The sequence below is a fragment of the Magnolia sinica genome, chromosome 3, assembly GCF_029962835.1.
Source record: "Magnolia sinica isolate HGM2019 chromosome 3, MsV1, whole genome shotgun sequence".
In the NCBI taxonomy this organism is placed as follows: domain Eukaryota; kingdom Viridiplantae; phylum Streptophyta; class Magnoliopsida; order Magnoliales; family Magnoliaceae; genus Magnolia; species Magnolia sinica.
Genome location: NC_080575.1, coordinates 93517428 through 93538749, shown reverse-complemented (window position 1 = coordinate 93538749; position 21322 = coordinate 93517428). Strand labels below are relative to the sequence as shown.

Sequence of the window (21322 nt, the reverse complement as noted above, 5' to 3'; positions counted from 1 at the left end):
GCAAAAGAGTGAGAAAATAATAATAATAATAATAAAGAACTGCAATGGCACAGACCCATGGAAGCTAATACAGCATTATATCTTATTTTTTGAATCGTGCACATGCAACTGGGTTGTACATACACTCTCCCATGAAATTATAATATACAGAACTCATTTCAGAGCCTTTTGCCCATCATCCGTTGATTGCGAATCCTGATGTGGGTTTTCTACAATGTATTATCACAGGACATCTAGGAGGAGAGAAACAAGATAGCCTCCAGAGCCATAACATGTAGTGGGATGGTAGGAGAATATTCGGTACGTCCGGCTTGAAATGCAAATCCCGATTACCTGTTTCATCTACTCTTCTTTGTTTCTTAAACACCGCCAGTTGGGTTAGAAGTCAGACCTCAGTGCTGAGAAGCGAAAGGAAGAGCACAAACCAGAAGTAGAAAACAAACTATTTTAAGACCACAAGCATCTAGATATCACCCGAATTTGAAGCGGAAGCAGCAACCCAAGTAGACTATCCGTGCAATCAGATGTTGGAATGTAGGGATTGTTCTCTGTTGAGCATATCAGTTTTCATAATAAACTAAAATAAGGCATTCTCATCACCAGAATCTATTCTTATAAAGAGGTGTACTGATGACGAGCTCCAGGGATAAGAGAATGTGATCGGAGGCCCTAAAGCGCATACATCCTCTTGTATTCATGCTCTGGATCTGAGACCACGGACACAGACCAAGAGCGCGACCGGCTATCGGGTGCCCTCTTTATATTCCTCAACTTCGACTCTTCAATCCTATGCAGGATGACAAAGTAGCACATGGAGCCAAGGGTGGTCAGCATGATCACAGCGCCAATCACTGTGGCAGTTGTTGCCAGCCACTGAGCTTGTTGGCCCACAACGACATACGTGAGTGAGATGAAAGCCACTGATATGAAAAGGCAGGCCATCCACATGAGCTTGTTGATCACGAACATCAGTTGTTCCTTTGCCTTCTTCTCAATCACAACCACAGACGTCTGCACGACGACAACAGCCAGGGAGATGAAGAGGGCCACAGAGTCGAATATTAAGAAGATGATGAAAGCTGCATTTTTGGCTATGTGGGCCTGCCCAAGCATGCCCGGATCACCAGTCTCCTCAATGTACTGCCCAGGTACCTGGAAGATTGCTGCAAAAGCAACAGTGGCGATGAGTACGGCGACGACTGTTGCTGAATTGATAGCGTTGTTGAGACCCCCTATGTGCAGCTTCTTCAGCCGTTTTGCAATCTTCTGGACCCGCACCCGCGTCTGGCGGGTTTGCTGGAGTTGGGATTGGACTTCGTGCTTTATGTCACTGACTGTCTGCTTCAGTTGCCTTGCAGAATTTGGAGGCTTTTCATGCTCCTTTGCAGTCACTGCCCCGGCATCTCTTAGAATTGGAGCAAGCTCCTCATTTGTAGATTTTTCAGCAATGTCGAGTGCAGTCTCTCCTGCCTTATTTATTGCATTCACATCAATCCCTTCAACTGATAGCAAAGCTTGCAGTATCTGACAATCGTGAGCATAAAAAGACAGAAAAGACCATGTTAGATGTAGTTCATCACTAGCTGCAAGCGTATAACTGTCGTATAACTGTCATTTCCCCTTATTGTCGGGTAGTTTTCTTTACATGTTGATTTATGTAATTTTTTCCACTTTTGCTATTTTAATTTTCATATGGTCCGAACCCAAATAACCAGATGATGATCTCACCTGCTTAATACAATTATAGCTCTTTAACATCATTATCTCAAGCTATCTTTCAATATAACAGTTATCATAGATGGGCTCTCAGTAAATGACGGATCAAACGATTTCTTAAGACCCATGGATGGATGGCCAAGCTCTAGAAGGCTTTATTGGTGTAGCTCGAAAGATGTGGTATTATCACACTTAAGCATAAGGTGGAGTGGAGCTGCAGATGAATCAATTGCTGCATTATAGGAACCTTAAACACCCATTCATACAAAATTGTATTGCAAATACAGGTTGGGGTTGGGCATGTGGCTTGATTGGACCATGAGCACTGTCACAACCCTTAGTTGCAGCTTCAACCTCAGGATTTATGGGAACAGCATTCATGCAAATAATAGTAATTTTGTTGTACAAATAAACTTATCATGCAAACTGATGCTCTTTTTTCTTGTTTTTGTGTGTTCCTTTTATATATTGAATGCATTTTTATTCAGAGCTATGCTAAGCCCACAAACGTGTACAAGTCAGCTAATGCACACGTCAAAAGATATGCCAGCATGGCACAAAGGTGAAATAACCAAGCCAGCCGTCAAGTGGACTTCACCATGTGGATGCTACTGCTGAAAGATAAAGGTGGCCCACACAATAGGTGTGCCATGATATTAGAAACAAATGGAAGGGTTAGAAAACTTCGGCCAATTTTTTCACAACTGGCCCACCTGACTAGTTGACTGGTCTGATTCTTGGGATAGGGAATCTTCATAGCAGCACCCTTCTAATGGATGGCTTGGATGTTGCACCTGTCTGCCATGTTGCCATTTGTGGTGGTGTGAGCACTAACTGACTTGTATATGCATGTGGGCTTAGCAAAGTTCTTCTATTTAACTAAATTCATTTTCCTATATATCTTTTTGTACACTAGTATTGAGTTTGCAACAATACATATCTTTTGGTATTCCTACATGCGCTTACACATATGCGAGTGTGTCAGATCTGCCACGGTTTGCATGTTAGATACCATGTGCCCATGTCCAAGGCACATGGACAGATACCACCTTCTTCAACAACAACATAAAGACAAGATACAAGTGAAAGGGAAGCACTGTTATACCATGCAGATCAAATAATTTATCAGGAACTTATTATAACATAAGGAGAAACAATAATCAAAACCACCCACCTGAGTACGACCCTTCCTCGTTGTGATATGCAATGCCGTGTTCCCCTTGTTATCTTCCACGCTAATAACTTCAAGTTCCGGTTTAATTAATGCAAACACTACCTCAACGCTTTGCCCTTTCACAGCCATGTGCAATGCGGTCTGACCCTTCTTGTCGGGCCTAAACCCCATTCTGGGATCCTTGCTTAGAAGGGATCTTACGACTTCCAGATGCCCCATCCTTGCGGCAGAGTGGAGGGCAGTTTTGCCATTGTTTTTGGCTATCTTCGCAAGGCTTGCATCTGTCTCTAGCAGAAGATCAACAACATTGGCATGGCCTTGAGTGGCAGCAGTGTGTAAGGCTGTGGAATTGGATGAATCCGTAGTCATGGCCAAGTCCGGGAAAGATTGCAATAGCTCTTTCAACACCTCTACATAACCACAACAAAAGTAAACAAGTAAATAAATAAAAGTCAGTTCATGAATCATGGGGCACAAAAGATGGTCATTTTTTTTTTCAAGCCAAATGAGAAATCATGGTTTTGTCATCCATCCTTACAACGCTAAGAGGTTTTGTCATCATCATGCTTGAATGTTGTGGGTTCCATGTAAATGGATAGTCAGGGAACCCAAACTGTCCATCTCGTGGGACAAAATGCCGATTGATGGTTGGAAAATAAAAATAAAAAATCAAACTGATAGGACAATCCTAGCTGCCTAACCTTTTCCCATTGAACGTGATCCAATGCCATTTTCTTTAACTGCCTGTTTTAAGCCATTAATCTGACAAATAGGAATAACCAACCAGTATTTCTACAGCTGCCCACCGAAGGGGCCATGACATGAAAAATTCAGATCATCCAGTCAGCCAGCCACATGGGCTCATCATGGTGGCCAAGCAATGGATTCTTGCAAATGCACCATATCAGAGTTGGCATCTAATGATAGATGGTGGTGCTCTAATGGAAAATTTCAATCAAGCGAGCATGAGATTCCTGAAATTTGGGACATCAATTCAAATGAAATGGATTTGACGATTGAAATGGACTCTAAATTGAATTTGAATGGCAAACTTTTACACATCATTCTACATCAAGAAACCTTATAAGGTACTATGAAATTTCCAAACCATAGTAACAGATGATTGATTTGCAGGATGAAGGAAATCCATAATAAATCAATCAGTACAAGGGAGGAAAAAAGACTATGGTTGCTAAAAATACAAACAACAAAAATGGCAATATCTTTGCGTTGTTGTATATCAAGAAGCTTCACAGTAAGCTAGAAATTCATCACTCACCGTAACAGATCATCAAAATAGCAACATTCCAAAACCCATGAACTAAGGCCACATTAGAGTTGGGCGGCAAGAAAAATATATTTGCAAATCTTGGGTATTTCTACTCAAAATAGAAATTTCAAAAATCATAAGATGATACTCATGTGGATACCAGAGAGCTCTTTCTTTCCAATACAACACAACCCTGTTTCGCAACTTTTGGGAATTCTTCCAAGAGTAGAATTTCCAAAAATCACAAATTAATTTTCTCCACTCTTGAAATGACCATGGGCTAATGCAGCTAAATTGATCAGTAGATTAGGTAGAAAACCATATGGAAAAAAAGAAAAGAAAAAAGAAGATAAAATCCTCACCCAGATGGCCTTGCTTGGCAGCAATATGGAATGCATCATAACCGTTCTTGGCTTTGAGAGCGGCGGATTGTGCATCCAAAACCTTCAAGAGCTCACTCACAACCGGCACATGCCCATTTTCAGCTGCGACATACATCACTGTCTCTCCATCCTGGTTTTGCATTGAGGTCAGTTCCTTCAGACGGTTATCATCAGATCCCTGAAGAATTGCTTTAACTTGAATCAAATTCCCTGCTCTAGCAGCCAGATGGAGCTCCGAGTCACCACGCTTCGCCGCTGATTCTCTGCTCTTCTTCTTCTCGCGAAAGCTCTGCTGCTTCTCCATCACCACTGCTTTATTCCTATTGAGAAAGCTTTGCTGTTTCTCCATCTCTACCGATTTACTCCTATCACTAAAGCTCACCTGTTTCTCCATCATTACCATCTTATTCCTCTCTTTAAAGCTCACTTGCTTCTCCATCGCCCCTGTTCTACTCCTCTCAATAAAGCTTGGATGCTTCTCCATTGGAGCCATCCTACTCCTCTCAATAAAGCTCTGGTGCTTCACCATTCCTACCATTTTTTTCCTCTCATGCAAGCTCTGCTGCGTCTCCAAAGCTGTCATTCCATTCCTCTCAATAAAGCTCTGCTGCTTCAACATCACTGCTGGCCTATTCCTCTCAATAAAGCTTTGTTGTTTCTCCATCGTTGCCACTTCAATCCCCTCCTGAAAACTCTGCTGATTCTCCATCGATCCCATTGAAATACGATGCAGAACAGTAAAACCTTCTCTCTTGCACTAAGAAATTTAATACACTGTAGTCAATGCTGAAAACCCTTGATTTTGAGAAGATCTGAATTCAAGAACGATACCCAATTCTTCTATTTTGAAGCTAATACCGCTTTCTACATGGGAAGCTCAGAACCCAGAAACTGCCACACAAGAACCATATTGGAAATAAATTAAAAAACCATATCATATTAATACCAAAACTACTAAACAGCAACATAAAAGTCATATATGTGATCAGGTAATTAAAATAAATAAATAAAAATCTTTCTTGCACCAATATATAAACAATCAAAGATCAAAACCCAGAAATATCAGCCCAGAACTCATTTTTATGAAGCAGAATGGAGAAAAAGATTTTTATTTTATTTTATTTTATTTTAAATCATCTTTCCAAAACCCCAAATCAACCATTTTGAGATCTTGAATCTAACACCTCCAAAAAATAAAATAAAAAATAAAAAATCAGATCTTGAAGTAGAATACGAAAAAAAACAAAAGATGAAATAACTTAAAGAATACCTTTTATTCCAAAATCAAACCAATCAGATTCAGAGCTCAAAATCTATGTTTAAGTGAACCTTCAAGCCCATATACTGCAACCAAAACAAGTGACTTCGAAGCAGAGGGTGAAAACCCCAAAAATACTCCTCTCCAATCTCTTCAAAATCCAAAAACACACAAGTTCAACACTCAAAGCTAATCTCCAATGCGTACCCAATACACAAAACTCTGATTTTGATGCAGAGAACTAAAAAAAAGAGACCCTTTTCCTCTCTCCAAACATCAAATAACATTCCATCAGATTGAGAGCTAAAGAAACCCATCATCTAAAAGCCCAGAAAACAATACCCAAAAACCTTGATTTTGATGCAGCACAAGCAAATAATAATAAAAAGAGAGAGAATCTTTCTTGCTCCCCACAAAACCATCGACTTCACTACTGTCAGAGATTTCTCAGAACCCAATTTTTCTTTGGAATCTCCGACGCTCCTCCAAATTTAGAAAAAAAAAAAAAAAAAAAAAAAAACGGAAAAAGAAAAATACCCTCTTATCTGTTCTCTACTTTTCTCTTGAAATTATCGGCCGCAACAGATCCATATGTCAGAGGTAGTTCGTCTTTAAACCGATAGAACCGTTAAAAACAGTAAAAGACCCAGCATCTTACCACTCTCTTTTTCTCTCTCCTCGCTCGTAACCAGGTCCTGTGTCTCTCTCTGGAATTTTATTTTAGGAAGGCAGGTGCAGTAGGCAGCCATTGCTGTCGACATCAGATGAGCATGAGAGAGTCGGTAAAAAAAATAAAAATAAAAAACCAAAAGAACGCCTTAAAATATCTACGATAGATTGGACGCGGCTTGGCTAGTGACGCTGCCACTAGCCCGTGGTCGGTGCTACGTGGCTCCCACCATAATCTCAGCGTTTTATCCACACAGTTCATCCATTTTTACATATAATTTCAATAACTCATTAAATGAACGAGGCAGATCAAAATCTCAGGTGGACCACACCATAGGAAAACATCGGTGATTGACGTCTACCATTAAAAACCTCTTAGGCCCAATGTAATGTAATGTTTATTTGACTTCCAACCTATAAATTAAGTCATGCTAGCTTGGATGGAGGCTAAAAAAGTAAATATAAGCTTTGTCCAAAACTTTTATAACCTTAAAAGGTTTTTAGTGTTGAGAGTTCAATCAACACTGTGCAGTCCACTTGAGATTTTTGATCTAATTTGATTTTGAGTTCATACCATAAAATTATTCAGAAAAATAGATGCATACAGTAGCTGATCCGTTTACCGGGATATCACATTTGATATGCATTCCATTATCATAAAATCCATGTAAATTGAAATTATTAGTTGTTGCATTTGATGGCCTATAATCAAAATGCAGCACAGGAAGATGACTTTCTCAACTAACAGTAACATTTAAGGAGTTATGTGAAATAGGATCACGTGATTTTAAAAGAATATTTTTCGATATCTTTTCTAATCAACCAATCACCCTAAATTACCACTTATTCATGCTTTAAGATGGGTGTGTTTGGATTGTAAATTACGTCGTATGAATTTTATTATACAAATGTAATAATTATAAATTATAATATGTCTTTAAAAAATAATGATTTAACAAACAATTCTAATATTTAGATGAGCATAATAAAATCATAATAATAACACTTTTTTGTTACTAAAATGTTTTACATAAAGTGTTTGGATTGAAGATTTTCACTGCACTGATAAAATTGTAATGATAACAAATTTCTTTACCTGTTTTCTATTATATTTATATTTAGGGTCAAATTATATGCTTATATAAACTTTATAAAAAGTTAGTGATGACATTTTATATTGTAATGCTAATATAATTTGTAATCCGAACATTCCCTTGGAGAATATGGCAAACTTTAGTACTTGAGCCATTTTCTACTAGGACAGTCCAAGAAGTCTAGCTGGACTTCTTGTTAGATTCATCACGTATTTAGTCTACTATTATTAGAAAATTGGACCATTGGGTTCATTTCATTTGTAAGTTTGTTTTATTTTTTATAATCATCTGTTCCCAAGCCATGGTTGGGTTGGTCAGGATTTGCTAATAAAAGTGATCTTTTACAACCATAAGCAAGCTATAGTGGGCCACAACAAAAACACATATGAAAGATTTTTTTGAAGATGACTTTATAAAATAATCTTCAGTCCATTTTATAGACTACTGATTTAGTAGATAGAATTATATGGTAACTGAAGAACTGTACAGTAGACCTAATGAACAGTTAGATTGATCAATTGGATTGTCCATGTTTTTTTTCATTTTCGTGTTTTTTTTTTTTTGGGCAATTAACAACACGCTCTTGGTCTTGCATACATCCATTTCTTCATTTGGGAGTTATGGGATCCTCTAGTAGCTGTATGATATAATGCCTGATATAGCAGGCACTATTAAATCAAACCCGGCCACCCAAAATTTGGAAGTCACATGCTCAAGAGAAATGTGGGGAGACTAGCCCTATCATATATACATATGTTTGTTGGAAGGTTCGGGATTCTCTGCTTGCCATGGGGTTTTTTTGCTTGTTGTAATGTGATTGGTCCACATCATCACTGATATTGTCGCATAGCTACATTTTATGCCATTAATAATGATGTGGCTCAATCACATAGCAGGAAGCATGAAATCCTTGCTGGTAACAAGCAGAGGATCCGAACACTTGCAGGAATAATATTATTGGATAATTTTTATTTCAACAATCCAATAACTGTCCAAAAATTCATACAATTATACAGCCAAATAAGTATAAATTTTGGTTTTTGATATGTATAAACTCAATGCCTGCATGTCATTCATCTGGCTGTGCATGAGCATCAAAAGGCCCTAGTATGCATTTTTCCGAATGGAAATATGGTAAGGACCAAAAAATAAAAAATAAAAAATCCTATTTTCAAGAACAATCAACTCAATTTTTTTATTTTTATTTTTAATTCTTGTTCAAGCACTACTTTTAAAATACCTCCTCCACACACCCTTTGCGTTAAAGTAAGCACTGATTGATTTCTAAAATTTTTTTAACTTTATTGCTCAACTTTCATCACAATTTTAGAAAATGAGAATTGACATTTCACCATTATAAATTGCATTGTTGCATGTCAATTAGACGGACCAAATGGTGGACCCAAATTTTAGATGGATGATAAGCAAAAAAATAAATAAATAAATAAAAATTATAAAAAAATGAGAATATGACTGTAATCATCTGATTTTACCCTTAGAATTTGGACCGATCATGATTTTACCTTTACTCATAAAATTGATGGCCATCAAATAATTAGTTAGGATTGCCTGATTACCGTATTTTTAAAAGAAAAAAAAAAAGCTACATCACAACCTATGAGCGGATTAGATAGCATGCATTAGTCACTGATGTAAGGAGATGGACGCGGCTTCGGTGGATCTGGGATCTACCAAGGTGGGTGGGACCCTTGACCGTGGGGTTCACTGTGATGTATGTGCCATAAATTCACACCGTCCAACCATTTTGACAACTAATTTTAAAGTCGCTTCATCCAGAAAATGAAGCTGACCCAAATTAGGTGGACCACACCATAGGAAACAATCATGATTGAATCCCGACCATTAAAAACTTCATGAATTCCACTTCTATTTGCCATCCAACCTGATGATAAGGTCATAAAGACCTAGATGAAGAGACCACACAATTATCATCTTGATCCAAAGCTTTCATGGCCCACAAGAAGTTTCTAATGGTCAATTACCATGATTTACTATACTATAGTCCATCTGAGATTTGGACAGGGTTGTGCATGGAGCCCAGTCAAGTCAAGGTGGGTCCTTACTCTTGCTCGGGTGGTAGACTCTTTGGAGTTCGGTCAAGGGTTCGAGTACCCATAGGTGGTGAAATTCCACTAGCATGAGTGTGTGAGGTGTGTGTGCTCGTGTTAAGAAAAAAAAAAAGAAGAAGCTTTGGCTTGACTCATGTGTGCTCTTCTTGAGATCAACCAGGTGAGCATACCATTTGAGTTTGGCTTGTTTCCCAAACCTTTCGAGGTGAGCTAGTGGATCAATTTGAGGCGAGCTTACTTCGATTTGAGTTGAGCCGAGCCTGCCCCTACCTCAACCAACACCCAACCCGACCCAACCTATCTGCCAGTCACCCAACTGGATGCAACACCCACACCCGACCCAACCCAACCCAACCCAACCCAACACCCGATTGGACCCACCCTAGCTCGACCCAACACTGAACCCGACCCAACTCAGCGGCCAACACCCACTCAAACCTCACCCGACCCAACCTCGCACCCAACTTAACCTAACCCAACACCCACACCCGACCTAACCCCCAAATCATATATATGGGAAAAGGTACTATGCGCTCGACCTCACGATAAGCTCCCGTGAGGTCGAGCTGTGTGGGCCCCATTGTGATGCATGTCGACCATCAACACCGTGAATTTGATGGGTCCCCTTTAAATTATGGGATATCCCAAAAATCAGCCGTATACGGAAATCAGGTGGGCCATACCATCTAAAATCATGTGAAGACACCGTTAAAACATATAAAAGTACTTGGTGGGGCCCACCTGAAATTTGCATGCGTCTGAACTTGGTCTGAACCCTCATCCAAGTGGGACACACATAATGGATGGGCTGGATTTGCAAACCACATCTCGGTGGGCCCAAAGAATGGTTATGAATGTTTTAATGGTGCACGACCCCTCTCCACTTCTGTATGTGGTGTGGCCCACACAAGTGACGGATTGACTTGATTTTTGAGACCTAGGCCCACGATGGAATGGTGCATCTGATTGATGGGGTAGATGTTTGAAACGCATCACGGTGGGGCCCACACAGCTCGACCTCATGGGACGGACTCGTGAGGTTGAGCGCATAGTACCTTTTCCCTATATATATATATATATATATATATATATATATATATATATATATAAATATAATATTAGATAGAGTTACCTTGTTGTGGTTGCTGAGAGGGAGAGAGCTTGTTGAGTCAAGCTCGGGTAGAGAGAGAGAGAGAGAGAGAGAGAGAGAGAGAGAGAGAGAGAGAGAGAGATTGACTGTGGAGCTCGAGCGCACGAGAGAGAGAGGAGCTTAGGCACAGTGGGTTGGATAAGGGAAAAAGAGTAAAAAGGGGACGGATGAGTATGATAGAATTTTAAGTTTTAAGTTTTATTATTTTTAAATATAATGTACTATAATATAATATAATATATATTCGAGTCAAGCAAAGCTCGAGCTTCATTTTGAGCCGAGTTCGAATCGATCTGGGTATAGTTCAATTATACTCGACCTCGACTAGTTTTCAAAATGAGTTGGGTCATATGAAGTTTGGCTCATCTTGAGTCGTCGTTTAAGCTAAGCTAGATCAAGCCAAGCCGAGTGAGCTTTTCAAGCTAGCTTGGCTCGTGTACAACTGTAGATTTGGATTTCCTTCATTTTCTTGGATCATGCCCTAAAATGAGCTTTCAATATGGATGGATGGCCTAGATATAGTCATATACATCACAGTGTGGGCCCCATAGTTAGGGTCTGCCCACCTTGGTGGATCCAGGGATCCACCGTTAGGAGAATGGAACACTACTACATTACTTAATTGCAACAACACAGAAATCTTCCCTTTAAATAGACCGAATTGTCTACAACACAACACCTAATCTCTATGGACTAGAACACCTAATCTGTATGGGACCCGCCATGATATATATCCAAAATCCATGCTCTCTATGGAAACCCTTATGTGAACCGTATGTACAAAATATTCGCTTGATGAAAGACTCATCTGGGTCACACTAATTGGAACAATGTAAAATTCCTACTAAAATGCTAAGGGGTCATCTGGTTTATGGTAGACCATTGTGATGGATGGTAAATGAATGCACATGGGCAAATGGGATGATTTGGTTGACGGTAAACAATAGTAATTGGAATCAATGTGAAATGAAATGCAGCAAAATCACGTGAATATGAATATCCTCAAAAGTTTGGGAATGGGAGAAATATGTAGACCTCCAAAAGTTGGACCACTTTTGTGGTCCACTCAAGGCTCAATTTTTTTTTAAAAGCCAAAGTATATATTTTAATGGATTTATTATAATTCTTATGTCATATATTATATATACTAATTTGGGTATTAAAACTAAGTTACTTTACGCATTTCAATTACAAGCATCTAAAGAAAATTATATTCAAATTGCATATATACATCCAAACACAGTTGAGGATTCCAACATTGATTCCATATACCATGTGATTTGGATCCTAGTATTTCAATTACAAGCATCCAAACAAGTCCTAAGTTCATCCAACAAGACCTTGGGTTTCTCATCGACCTCACTTTTCTATATTCTTCTCATCCTTAGTGAGTCACACATAATTATCAGGTTTGATTGAAAGATACACACCATGCTGGGCCAACAAGCAAACTTGTTGTTGGCATCTCATCCTTACCATTTCCTATATATGGTGCAGCACACATAAGTTATAGAGATGGCTGAATTTTGTCTCGAGGGCCCGGCATTGATGAGATCCTGTGATGGACCATCTCATCCTTACTATTTCCTATGGTGCAGCCCACCTAAGTCCTAGAGATGGCTGAATTTTGCCTCAAGGGCCCGGCATCGATGAGATCGCGTGATGGGCATACTAGACTTTACATACAAAACATGGTGGACCCCATACAACTTTGGTGTTTTAAGTGCAGTAGTTCTTGGCAAGAGGTATGCTAGAATACATCATATTGCAGCCCTGTACATTAGCACTTTAGCCTTTGAATTTAAGTCATCTTCTAATAATCCGAACCGTTGATATGTTGTGTTTCACATTGAATGGTAGATAAACAATAAATAAAAAATCTTGATTAGTTCGCTCTTTCACAACCTGAGTCTTTTGTGCTGGTCATGAACAATCACCATAACTCCTGCATGCAAAAGTTTGAGATTTCCAATTTGAGAATTTTTAGAAATCTTCCATATGAAATGAAGCTTTATCACATATATGGTTTAGGCCCTTGAAGAGACCATGTCTAGCAGCTAGAGTCGCAATGTATTTTATTTTTACACCTTGGGATGTATTCTAACAAACCTATTGAGAAAAAACTAAAGAGGAATGAATATATGATGCACCATGTGATAAGATCCACCTGGTCCGTCAGGTCTGTCCCCCTATGTTTGGACAAGGCCTAAAAATCAGGCAAATTCAAAAGTCAGGTGGACTACACTAGTCCACTACAAAGAACAAGTAGAGGGGAGGCTGATGGTATATACAATCCAAACAATCTATTCATTTGATGTGCTTATTAGAATGAAAGGATTCTCCAAAAACTCTAGACATTTCAACACTCAGGTTGGCCTTACAAGGTGAATTTAAAGGTTTCAGGTGTGATTTTACCATGTTCCTTCATTTTTTATGGTATGGTGCACCTAAGTATTGGATTGGACTGATTTCTAGAATCTATTATGAAAATATGGCAGTACATCTAATGGAGAGAGTGGATCAGATGCATGTTTCTCCCATACAGCGCTCAGTCAGTGTAAGTGACACACTTTAAAAAATAAGCCGATGCAAATGGATGGAAGGGTAAAGTTAAAAAAGAGAGAATTTTATCTTTAATGATAATGGTTGTTTAAGACTGAATTCTTAAGTAGAGGCATTTTCGGGAAGCAAAAGAAAAAGCATGGATTGGCAGGGATACGCACTGCAGTGACGGTGACTTCACATAGTGGGATTTTATTGGGCTATGTGCTATTAAAGATGGGCCATCCAAGGCATCTTTGAAAGTTGTTATGATGCAGCAACCCCGCAACGAGCATATGTGTGTGGGACCCTAACCTTGGGGTCCACCTCCATGTATGCAATGTATATCCATGCTATCCATTTACTTTCCCAGCTTATTTTATGGCATGAGCCCCAAAAAAATTAAGCCAATACAAGTCTTAGGTGGACAACACCACCAGAAAAAGGTGGTCATTGAATGCCCACCATTAAAAACTTTGTCAGGTTCATTGTTATATTTATTTGCCATCCAACCCGATATATGCTAGTGCCTTGGTTTTGTCAATAACATGAGCTAGGGTGTTTTGAGTTAGTTGAGCTTCCATAGGAAGATATTGAAGACCGAAGCCTCAAATACTCGAAGACTTGAAGAATCAAGACCGAAGACAACAAATAAATCTTGAGGTGCTTTGGTAATCCTAGCCCTAGACTCCTTTAGATCCAAAAAAACCTACCCTAGATTCCTTATTATATATAGGAAAACCCTCAGTCATCAAGTTTATGCTGGCTAAATCATGTGCAAAAGAAAGAAAACCAAATGCACAAGTTCGATCGATTTTCGATCAATCAAGTAAACCTTTGATCGGTCTCGATCGATCAAAGGAGCACAAAAACATCCAACAAACTTTCTACCTTGTTTTGTAGAAACCTTGATTAATTGACATATCGAGTTCGATCAATTAAAAGTGCACAAAGGTATCCAGCGAGCTTTCTGCATGATAATCGAATTAAATTCAATTGATCGAAGGGTTCGCTCAATCGATCGAAGCTAGAAGTTACAGATCCGTTGGAGCCTTTTGTCTATAAAACTAGAAATTAGATCTTTGTGTAGACAATGAATTTTGGTGTTTTAAATACTCTATTGCATCTCAAACCCTCCGAAGCTCTATACTAAAGAGATTGATACTTTCTTTTTAGTAATTCTTCACTCTAATAAATATTTCAAAACTCTATTATAAAAAGAACATGTTTTGAAGCTTTCTCTAGAGTGTATACATCATTCCCATAGGTAAATCTTAATGTCCATCAACCTCTAGAGTATTTATCTAGGTGAATTTTCATTTGAAAATCAACCATCCTATTCCTATAGTTGTAGGAGATTCAACTTTTCTCCCATTACCTTGGTAGTCTCATCAGATCATCAAATGCAAGGTAGCAGATTTAAGGAAGTGGAAGAAGACCAACTTCAAATAACGGGGGAGCACAAAAAAAGCAAATAGAAGAAGTGAAGATACATATCAAGGAGCATCAACGATGTTTAATCCGACAAATAAGGTTGTCATTTTTAGAGTTGACATAATCTTTTGTTGTGTATGATTGAGTATAGAGTTTGTGACCCAAACTTGCGTAAGTCCTTGTGTAGGACCATATTGCCACCGAGCATGGGTGCGTATGTGTTAATCTTTGTGGGAGCCTCCAATAGAAGTATACATAGGTCATTGAATTAGGACATAGTGGTTATTGGTTAGCCGATAGAAAACCAACTAAGTATCCGTGGGAGGCATTGACATGGGTGGAAACATGGTCCACTAATATCATTATGTACATGTTCTACCAACACAGGTGCATATGTGTAGGTTCTTATGTAGGACCGAATGTTTGTGGTGAACCTATTAAAAATATTGTAAAGGTTAGAGGTAAGCCTATTGGAAACCTTTGAAATAGTGAAATCTGGTACATTCAAGGAGAGCGCATCTGTCGGGAGTGGAGTAAGCAAGTAGCCGAATCATTATACATTATTATGATTGCGATTGCTTATGTGGATGCATATCTATTCCTGCTTATGATTGAATGTAATTAATTCATATGGATGCATGATTAAAATATATGCTAAACAATTAAATTGTAGCACACACAATTGGTATTTCACCTCTCTTATTATAGACTAGTAGTTCAACTGGTTGAATAATTTGTAGTCTATATACTTAGACCCACTTGACTTGAAGCCCAAGTGTTTATTGCTTTTAATTTACAAATATTTTTAATGGTTTTATTCACCACCCTTTTAGGACTTAGACATAATTCTAAGGTCCATTAAGCCTTCGTGTGCCATGGTATAAACAATTCACGCAATTTAAACTGGGATGATGGAAACACAAATATCAGCCTATCCAACACTTTCGTAGCACACAAAAAATTTCTAATGGTCAATAACCATTGTTTCCTCTAGGTGGTCTACGTGATTGTTGTTTCTTCCTGGTGTTCTTGGTGTTCTTGACGATGCCCTTAAATAAGAGCACGGCTCGGGTGGATCCCCGGATCCACCAAGGTGGGTGGTGGGAGCCCTGACTTTGGGGCTCACAGTCAAGGTTCCCACCGAAGTATGTGCCTACACTGTCCAACCAGTTTTACAACTCATTTCAAGGCCTTATTTAAAAAATGAAGCTGACCCAAATCTTATCTGGACCACACCATAGGAAGTAGTTGTTATTAAATCCTCACCATTAAAAACTTTACCGATTCTACCAGAATGTTTATAATTGCCACCCGTTAATAAGGTCATGATAAAGACCCAGGTCAAGAGACCACAAAACTATATCTTGATCAAAAGCTTTTGTGGTCCACAATAAGTTTTTTAATTGGCAATTACCACTGTTTCCTTCACTATGGTCCATATGAGAGACTTTGGATTTACTTCATTTTTTAAACCATGCTTTATTAATGATCTTTCAATAAGGATAGACACTGTGAATGTAGTCACATACATCATGGTAGGTCCCACAGTCAGGGTCCCCGGATCCACTGAAGTGGATACACAGTGCATACATCAACCTGGGACCATGGTCAGGTTCCCACCCACATCTCTGGTTCGGGTGTCAGTCGCATCCAGTTGGTAGGCCGAGTACCCACGCAACTTGGGAATCGGGAGCGGATAAGGTGTTACATGTGAAACACGTTAGTTGGTGTTCCCTGACCATGGGCCCACCTTGATGACTATTTTCTATATCCATGCCGTCCATCCGTTTTTCCATACCATTTGAGTAATTTTTCCAAAACTTAAAGCAGATCGAAATCTCAAGTGGACCACACCACATGAAATAGTGATGATTGAATGCTCATCATAAAAATAAAAAACTTGGGCCCACCGTACTTTTGATTTTCCATCAAACCCGTTGATAATGTCAAACAAACCTAAATGAAGGAAAAAGACAAAGATCAGCTTGATCAAAAACCTTTATGACTCACAATAAGTTTTTCATGGTCAATCACCACAGTTTCCAACGGTGTGGTCCACCTGAGAATTGAATCTGCTTAAGCTCTGGGATCAAATGAAAGGGATGGACGGCGTGGATATACAGCACATTCATCAAGGTGTTACTCGCGTAAGTAACAACCAATCCGCTCTCCTGGGAATCGACCCTGGCATCATGTGGCCAAATCAAATTCTGACACGTGATGTCACCACCGACGTCAGTGGTTGCAGGGTCACCACGCACTACCCACCCGTGGGGTAGGATAGGGCATGAAGGAGACGTTTGTCATTTTCCCAGCAAAATGATTAATTTAGGTGTAAGCTACTCAATCAGAGTAGATGTGAATATTTAATAAAGAGTTGTTTATACTCTGACAGAACATGAGACTTGAAACACCGGCAGTCTGTAATTGTACACGTGCCATACTTTAAAAATTAAACGGACTGGATTGTGGAATCCACTGTGGCTGAGGCATCTTAGCAAAACCATAGGATTTTAATGATCCTAATCTCTGATTTATAGACACTTGCTTGTTGAAATAGGACCGTTGGATATTTTTTATTTTTAGCGGTTAAAAAATGTCCATTAATCTAATAGTCAGATGATAGAATAAGCTTAATTTTTAGGTTCATGATACATTTAAAATTGGGACCCATAGTTTGGACAGTTTAGTTTGACTCATATGTATGCCACGTGTGCATTTTGTAAGTAATTTCCAAATGCAAGTGTATCATCCATCACACTCTGTCAGAGTATCAGTTTTTCACGTGATTTTAGCTTGAGAATTGTACAACTGTATGCCTCACCTTTAAGCCACCCACCTCCGTCGTCTCCAAACTAGTTTACCAAACTAAAACCCTGTTGTACAGGGTCACTTTTACCTGATCAAAATGTCCCTGTTCTGTCACAAACGTAATTTCGAGAGTTATTGTTCCCTCGTACCATTTCACCCTAGCAGTGAAATCACAATTTTCTGATTTATTTTCTCTTCTATGTAATTATCCACCTTAATAGAAAAATTCTAATTTTCTAATTTCTCCTTTCGTCTTTGTGATTGTACAACCTATCAGTAAAAGATCCATTTTCTGATATCTTATTTTCTCTTTGTGATTGCCAACCCTAGTAGTAAGACCCCATTTTCAATATATTTTTCTTTTAGTCAAAAATACACTTGCCATATACGTCATTTTCAAGTTTTGCTAACCCAATATACGATGAAAATGGTGCTCCCATAAAAAGAGCTACCAATGGCAGGTATATATTTCAAATTCTTGACTTCATTATGTGGATCCTACCGTATTTTATATGATATATTTGCACCGTCTACAATCTAATTATTTTATTTAAACATTTTAAGACATGACCTGAAAAATGAGGCAAATTCAATGCTTAAATAGCCCACATTGAATCGTTTTTTAACAAAGAACGAAAACCGAAGTGAAATTGAACGAAGACCAAAGTAAAATTAAACGAAGACCGAGTGAAATAGACCGAGGACCAAAGTTGATTGCGAACTGAATTAAATTAATTACGAACTAAGTTATAATGATCGCGAACTGAGTTAAATTGACCGTGAACTAAGTTAAAATGATCACGAACTGAGTTAAAATAACCGAGAACTAAGTTAAATTGACCGAGAACTAAATTAAATTGACTGCGAACTGACTTAAATTGACCGCGAACTAAGTGAAATTGACCAAGGACTAAGTGAAATTGACTGAGCAGTGCTTAAAATTGACATCTTGATCGAGAATTGTGTGAAATTGATCGAGAACTGAGTCAAATTGACCGATAACCGCTTGAAATTGACATCATGTTACCGAGAACTTGCGGGAATTGACCGATAACTGGTTAAGTGAGTTCTCGGTCAATTTCACTCACTTATCAGTCAATTTCACTCAGTTCGTGGTCAATATAACTTAGTTCGCTTTTAATTTAACTTAGTTCGCGGTCAATGTCACCAACTTAAGCTAGTTCTCGATCAATTTCACTCACTTCGCGGTCAATTTCACGATGTTGGTGGTCAATTTAACTGAGTTTTTGGTCAAATTCACAATGTTCGCGGTCAATTTAACTTAGTTCAAGATGTCAATTTTAAGCAGTTATCGGTCAATTTCACTTAGTCCCCGGTCAATTTCACTTAGTTCGCGGTCAATTTCATTCAGTTCATGGTGAATTTCAATCAGTTCGTGGTCAATTTAACTTAGTTCGTGGTTAATCTCACTCAGTTCGTGGTCAATCTCACTCAGTTCGTGGCCAATTTCACTCACTTTGTGATTAATTTCACGATCTTTCACGATCTTTTCTGATAAAAATGCAACATATAGCTTGGGAAATTGACTGAAAACTGAGTGAAATTAGCCGCAAACTTGTTGAATTTCACCTATAAGTTGGGCACTTTAACTTAGAATTCGTCAAAATAACCGATGATTTGGGAAACTGACACTATACTTTATGATTTCTCACCACAATAAGTCAACTTTCAAGTATGCTTCATTAAACTTTTACAGTATGCTTCACAATGTTCATGGTCAATCTAACTCAGTTCAAGATGTCAATTTCAAGCAGTTATCGGTCAATTTCACTTAGTCCCTGGTCAATTTCACTTAATCCGCGGTCAATTTCAATCAGTTCATGGTGAATTTCAATCAGTTCGGGATCAATTTAACTTAGTTCGCGGTTAATCTCACTCAGTTCGCGGTCAATCTCACTCAGTTCGTGGCCAATTTCACTCACTTTGCGATCAATTTCACGATCTTTTTTGACAAAAATGCAACATATAGCTTGAGAAATTGACTGAAAACTGAGTGAACTTGGCCGCAAACTTGTTGAATTTTACCTATAAGTTGGGCACTTTGACTTAGAATTCGTCAAAATAATCGACGATTTGGGAAACTGACACTATACTTTATGATTTCTCACCACAACAAGTCAACTTTCACAGTATGTTTCATTAAATATTGAGCGTTATTATTGATATATTGTCCAATTCATCCTTGTAGTTTGCAACTCAGATTGATTGATAACTGCTTGAAATTGACATCGTTTTGATCGAGACTTGCGGAAATTGACCGACAACTTCATGATATTGACTAAAAAATGAGTGAAATTGGCTGAGAATTGAGTGAAATCGTCTGGTCAATTTCTGCAAGTTCTCGGTCAATTTCATCAAGTTGTCAATTAATTTTACTCATTTCTTAGTCAATCTTCACAACTTCTCAGTCAATTGCACCCACTTCGCGGTCAATTTCAATCAATTCGCAGTCAATTTCAATCAGTTCGCGGTCAATTTAACGATGTGCTTGGGCTAATATGAAACATATAATTTGGGAAATTGACCGAGAACTGAGTGAAACCGGTTGCAAAGTTGTTGAAATTCACTTATAAGTCGAGTACTTAGACTTGGAATTCGCCAAAAATGACCTCCGACTTGGGAAACTGAGACTATACTTTATGATTTTTCACCATAACAAGTCAACTTTCACAGTATGCTTCATTAAATATTGAACGTTATTGTTGATATATTTTCTAATTCATCCATGTAGATGATAAGTCCTTGCGTAAGGGATTTGATGATGGAGTCCCGAACCTATCATGCAGATTTTCATTGACGTAGTGGTTTGATACCGTAAAGATTGGTTTGGAGAAGAATGATAGTAGATTAAATATTTTTAGGCAGTCCCTATTATTTTTTTACTACACATTCCATCATTTAGGTTTATAGGAGCTTTGTTTCACCTACTTTTTGAGAGATACAGAGGTAATCTTGTATTCGAGATATAGGGGAACTGTTTGAAATTTTTAAAGATGGACTTCACTCGAATAACAGGGATGAAGACAAAGGACCTCTCTATACCCAAAATTCATTGTTCCAAGAAGTTAATAAGAGAGAAATACTTCAAAGAATATTCTATCCTGAAGAAACACGTACAAGAGGTGTTCGATAAAATAGTTGATAGCGATAAGTACGAAGATGTCGTGAAGATAGCTCTAATATTATGCGTAGAGTGGTTTATTAAGGGAACCGACATAAAAATTATATGCAAAATAGAGTATATCGACCTAGTGGACTTGATGGAAAACTTCAATAGCTATCCTTAGGGTAGTTTGGCCTTTCAGATGATGGCCGAAGGGATCAAAAGTGCTGCGATGGCATCACATGGGTTTCGGTACAATGTCAACGGCTGCATCTTTTCTCTACAAGTAAGGATTCTTTCCCTGTTTATTTGAATTTAGAGTTTATACAAAACTATAGTTATTTAAGCCCATCTTGTTATTTCACTGTAACAGATATAGGCCGTTGAAAGAGTACCGACCCTTCGAGAATGCGTCATTTCATATGTTCCCTCCCAAATTTCAAGATTCATACAATATTGAGGGTGGAAGGGTTGGAGGTACAAGAAAATTCTTCAAATACTCGAGAGTGAAGATGTAAGTCAATTTATATCAAGCTAAGTGGTCACTTATTGTAATATATATGTTTTGTACTGTACATGAACATGAAAGATGTTCTCTTAGAGACTGA

The 21322-nt window shown here is 38.4% G+C and overlaps 1 protein-coding gene across 2 annotated transcripts; it reads right to left on the bottom strand.

Annotated features, from left to right (window-relative positions):
* Window positions 1–52: 52 nt before the first annotated feature.
* Window positions 53–6572, bottom strand: LOC131240262 (ankyrin repeat-containing protein At5g02620-like). Of its 2 annotated transcripts, XM_058238386.1 has the most exons (5): window positions 6339–6572; window positions 5814–5952; window positions 4523–5434; window positions 2891–3300; window positions 53–1524 (listed from the first exon to the last, which is right to left on the bottom strand). In XM_058238386.1, exons 3-5 carry the CDS (start codon window positions 5259–5261, stop codon window positions 670–672), a joined length of 2004 nt encoding a protein of 667 aa, XP_058094369.1. In that variant the 5' UTR covers window positions 5262–5434; window positions 5814–5952; window positions 6339–6572; the 3' UTR covers window positions 53–669. The 2 variants fall into 2 exon arrangements, with proteins under 2 accessions (XP_058094369.1, XP_058094368.1); XM_058238385.1 differs by lacking the exon at window positions 5814–5952.
* Window positions 6573–21322: the final 14750 nt, after the last annotated feature.

Coding starts and splice junctions, on each gene's coding strand:
- LOC131240262 (XM_058238386.1), bottom strand. CDS start 5,261: ATGGGATCGATGGAGAATCAGCAGAGTTTTCAGGAGGGGATTGAAGTG. Junction 3,301..4,522: donor TGCCAAGCAAGGCCATCTGG/GTGAGGATTTTA, acceptor GTGGTTATGTAG/AGGTGTTGAAAGAGCTATTG. Junction 1,525..2,890: donor CGAGGAAGGGTCGTACTCAG/GTGGGTGGTTTT, acceptor CACGATTGTCAG/ATACTGCAAGCTTTGCTATC.